Source organism: Myotis davidii, unplaced genomic scaffold (genome assembly GCF_000327345.1).
Source record: "Myotis davidii unplaced genomic scaffold, ASM32734v1 scaffold651, whole genome shotgun sequence".
Classification (NCBI taxonomy): domain Eukaryota; kingdom Metazoa; phylum Chordata; class Mammalia; order Chiroptera; family Vespertilionidae; genus Myotis; species Myotis davidii.
Genome location: NW_006283994.1, coordinates 1767971 through 1772526, shown reverse-complemented (window position 1 = coordinate 1772526; position 4556 = coordinate 1767971). Strand labels below are relative to the sequence as shown.

Below are 4556 nucleotides of genomic sequence, written 5' to 3'. Positions count from 1 at the left end.
AGATGGCGTAGGCTCTGCGGGTCCTTAGGAAGTCGTGTCTTCCCGCGGAGAGGGAATGCCGTGAGGCAGCGAAGCATCATGATGCGACATCCTTTCTTGTGTCAAAACGCACCTGATAGAACACTTGGCCTTTGACCATTTTAGGTCTGTCATCGAGTGTGCGGTTTTACCCGTATTGACGCACGGAGGGGCATGCAGTGCATTCACGCTGTCGTGCCGCCATCACCTCCATCCATCTCCAGAACTTCCTCCCCTTCCCAAACGGAAACTCTGTCCCCATGAAGCAGTCACTCCCATCCCACCCCCACCCCCCAATCCCTGGCGCCCACCGTCTCCTTCCTCTCTCTCTGGATTTGGCTCCTCCAGGCCCCTCCCGTGAGTGGAGTCAGACAGTATTTATCTCTGTGTCTGGCTCATCTCACTCAGCATCGTGCCCCGGCTGCACCGTGTCGTAGCCGGTGTCAGGATCCCCTTCCTGTAAGGCTGAGGGACACTCGCTGTGGAGATGGACCACATTCTGCTCCTCCGTCACCTCTCGGTGGACACTTGGGTTGCTCCCACCTTGGCTGTTGTGAGTGATGCTGCCGTGAGCACAGGTGTACACATAGCTCTTCGAGTCTTCGCTTCAGTTCTTTCGGGTGATGACTTGGATTTTTACACGGTCCTTCCGGCTGCTGTGTGGACAGCAGGCTGTGGGGTCAAGGGCAGAGCAGGGAGGTGAGACCCAGTGCGGCCTGGACCAGAGCCTGCGGTGAGGCGGGCAGAGGTGAGCGACAGGGAGGAGTTGACTTGATCCGAGGCTCCCATGGGGACCCAGGAAGGCTGGGGCCCTGGGCTCTGAGATGGGCCCGCTGTGGAGGGACAGGTTGAGGGGAGAGACCCGAGTCCTGCTGGAACATGGCGGGTTTGGGAGGCTCTCGGGCGTCCGGGCAGGATGGTGACCAGGCGTTTGTGGAGAGAGCCGTGTGGGACTGTCAGCAGCAGGTGGTGTTGGGAGCCAGGACTGGCTGCGGCCCCGGCCACCAGGGTGAGCAGCGGCTCAGGAGGAGTGGGTGAGGTGAAAGGGGCTCAACAGAAAATGGGGGACAGACAGTGGACGACTCTGGTGAGTCCTGAAGATGAGGAATTATCTAGAAGAGGGGGTGGAGGAGGCCCGGCCGGCATGGCTCAGTGGTGGAGCGTGGACCTATGGACAAGGAGGTCCCGGTTCCATTCCCGGTCAGGGCACATGCCTGGGTTGTGGGCTCGATCCCCAGTGTGGGGTGTGCAGGAGGCAGTTGATCACTGAGTCTCTCTCATCACTGATGTTTCTCTCTCTCCCTCTCCCTTCTTCTCTGAAATCAATAGAAAGATATTTTTTAAAAAAGAAAGAAAAGGGGTGGGGGAGGCAGGCCGTCCTAGGAGGGCAGTGGGCTCCGGAGCGGGAGGAGGCAGCCTGGCTGTGGAATGAGACGGTGGAGGTGGCATCGGGGCCGGGGTCGGGCCGGGGCGTCTGGGCCTCTATTCTGAGGGCACAGGGAGCCGGAAAGGCGTTGAAACAGAGGCTGCACCTGCTCAAGTTTGTGTCTCAGAGCCGCCCTTTTGACTGGCAAGCCTTTGGGAGGCAGAATGAGAATGGGGGAGGGGAGGGACCTTTGCACTGAGACCCCCTTCTCTGTCCTCTCTCCCCCTTTTCTCGAGGGGCTCAGGATTTCCCAGGTGCAGTTGGCAGATGCCGGCGTCTTCACCTGTGTGGCTGCGAGCCCCGCTGGCGTGGCCGACAGGAACTTCACCTTGCAGGTGCACGGTATGGAGCCGCGGCGTGCCCTGGTCTGTCCTCAGCCTTGGGGTGTAAGAATGAAGGCCTGTGTGAGCAAACACGGCGACTCGGTCTGATCTTTTCACCTCCCGAGTAGTCGCTGGACACCGTGGGGTGCCAGGAACTTGCCAGGCACTGGGGTTGAGCAGTGAGCATAGGTGGCCACTGCCACTAGGCGGGCAGGGCAGGACACCGCTTTGTAAAGAGGTGGCCACAATCCCAGGGGACTGGTGCTGTGAGGGGAAGGTCAGGGAGCTGGGGGAGCACAGAGCAGGCACTGCACCCGGCCTCAGGCATTCCGGGAAGGCTGCCTGGAGAAGGTGAGGCTAGGCGAGGACTGGAACAAAGAAGGGATTATCCAGAGCGATGGTCCAGGGGAGGGCCACCTGGCACGGGGTGAAATGACGTGTGCCCACCCTCTGCCCTGCACAGTGCCCCCTGCCCTGGAGCCGGCGGAGTTCCAGAACAATGTGGCAGTGGTCCGTGGCTCCCCGGTGGTCCTCCCCTGTGAAGCCCAGGGCAGCCCCCTGCCCCTAGTGTCATGGATGAAGGACGGGGAGCCCCTGTTCTTCCAGAGTCTTGAACTGGGGCCGGGCCTGCAGCTGGAGACGGCGGGAGTTGGGGACTCGGGGACCTACTCCTGCGTGGCCGTGAGCGAGGCGGGGGAAGCACGGAGGCATTTCCAGCTGACGGTGATGGGTGGGTCATCTGCCCCCAGCGCCAGCATCCCTGGGCCAGGGAGGGGCGGGCGGGCCTCGGAGGGTGCTGGAGGAGGAGGAGAATGAGCCGCCGAGTGCCCCAGGGGCCTGGAGCAGGGCTTGGGGAGCAGGCAGCGGGGATGCTGCATTCTCCTGGGGCTGCCTCCTCAGTCCTGTCCCCAAACCATGTAAAGTGGGCAAGAGCCGCTGAAATCTGGGTGGGAGTGGAGTCCTACGCCTCAAGCACAGGGGTTCTCAAGTGTCGCCGTGTATTAGAAACACGTGTGCCCATTGTGCCTGCGCCGCCACACTGTGTCTCTGTTAGTGTTAAAGCAGGAGTAACTGTCCCAGGCAGATGGGCCATGGTTTCCCCGTCCTTAGGGCCTCCCACACACCCCCACCTGCCTATTTATGGCTCTGCCTGCTCTGTCCACTGCCAGCACCTGGGCGGTAGGGGCGGGAGATGTACCCCGGCTCCCACTTCTCCAACAAGGGCCCCACCGCTGATGCAGGCGTGGCGTTTCATAGATCCCCCCCACATCGAGGACTCGGGCCAGCCTGCAGAGCTGTCGTTGACCCCTGGTGCCCCCTTGGAGCTTCGCTGTGATGCCCGGGGCACCCCCTTGCCCAACATCACCTGGCATAAGGACGGGCAGGCCCTGAACAGCCAGGAGGACAGCAGAGGGACTGGGCAGCGGCTCCGGGTGGAGGCTGTGCAGGTGCTGCTGTCTTGTCTGCTGTTGGGGGAGGGGGAGAGAGGGTCCCAGCAGCATCTGGCAAGGTTTGGCTGAGCTCCTCCTCTGTGTGGGGTAAGGATGTGGAGATGACCCACCTGGGCCATGCCCTCAAGAGCTCCCAGCCCGGTCAGAGCCAAGGCTGATGCAGAAACCATATAACCAGAGGAGGGCTGGTGCAGTCAGGGGGGACTTTTTGGAGGAGGCAGGCTTTGCCCTAGCCCTAAAGCAAGGCTGAGATGGAGACAGAAGAAGCATCCCAGGGAGGGGAATAGGTGGGTTGGAAAGTGGGGTGGCAAGCTCAGCGGGGTCCTTAGTTGTAAAGGAAGGAGACCGAGAGGTAGGCAGCCTGAGGCCAGGGGTGGCTGCTTACCCTGCTCCGTCCCCAGGTGGGCGATGATGGGCTGTACACTTGCCTGGCCCGCAACCCTGCCGGTGAAATCGAGAAGAGCTTCCGGGTCAGGGTTCAAGGTAGGGGTGTCAGGGGTGGGCAGGAGAGGGAGGCAGGATGGGCCCTGCAGGGGTGGGTCCATTCCTCATGTTCTCTCTTTGCCCCCAGCCCCTCCAAACGTTATTGGGCCCCGAGGCCCCCGCTCTGTCGTTGGCCTGGCCCCAGGGCAGCTGGTGCTGGAGTGCTCCGTGGAGGCGGATCCCGCCCCCGAGATTGAGTGGCACCGAGATGGCATCCTGCTGCAGGTGGGTGCCAGACTGGGGGCCCAGGGACCCCTCCTTCTGTCCCGCTCAGGCCCAGACCCTGACCTGCCTGCACCAGCACTTGGCACACCTGCCCTGCTGCTATTCTCCCCGCTGCTACTGTCCCCACATAGTGGATGGGGACCCTGAGGCAAGGCTCTGGTGTGCACGCGGGGCTTCTGACGCCTCCCGTGTTCTTCCCATTGAAGCTTATAGCGACACTGAGTGCTGTGTGCCCCGGGCCAGTTACTCAGCTTCTCTGGGCTCACCCCTGAAACGGGGGGCTCGCTGCTGGGCACCCAAGGAGTCTAGTCCTTCTGGTGGAGGGTCCCACTCCTGTATGAGCATAAGCCCCCCCACACCCCCCCAGTGGGCAGAGCCTGTTTCCCAGGAGGGTCCTCCACTGGGCATCAGGCCAGGGCTACAGGCCGGCCCACAACGGCCAAGGCCACTGCCCGCCTCCCCCCCCCCCATTCCTGGGTCCTCTCTGGCTGGTGCCTGGGGACATGCCCGGTCCAGCCCAGCACTGACCAGGGGCTCTCCACCCCGGGGGGGTCTACAGGCAGACGCCCACACCCAGTTCCCAGAGCAGGGCCGGTTCCTCCAGCTGCAGGCCCTGAGCACGGCTGACAG

General features: G+C 62.7%; 1 protein-coding gene across 1 annotated transcript in view; it reads left to right on the top strand.

Annotated features, from left to right (window-relative positions):
• LOC102764974 (hemicentin-2) overlaps nucleotides 1–4556 on the top strand; it is a 17964-nt gene that overhangs the window by 2493 nt on the left and 10915 nt on the right. Inside the window, exons 3-7 of the mRNA XM_015567755.1 lie at nucleotides 1689–1786; nucleotides 2231–2497; nucleotides 3025–3215; nucleotides 3620–3701; nucleotides 3790–3930. Of these exons, the coding sequence (XP_015423241.1) occupies nucleotides 1689–1786; nucleotides 2231–2497; nucleotides 3025–3215; nucleotides 3620–3701; nucleotides 3790–3930 (779 nt within the window). The remainder of the gene's footprint in view (nucleotides 1–1688; nucleotides 1787–2230; nucleotides 2498–3024; nucleotides 3216–3619; nucleotides 3702–3789; nucleotides 3931–4556) is intronic.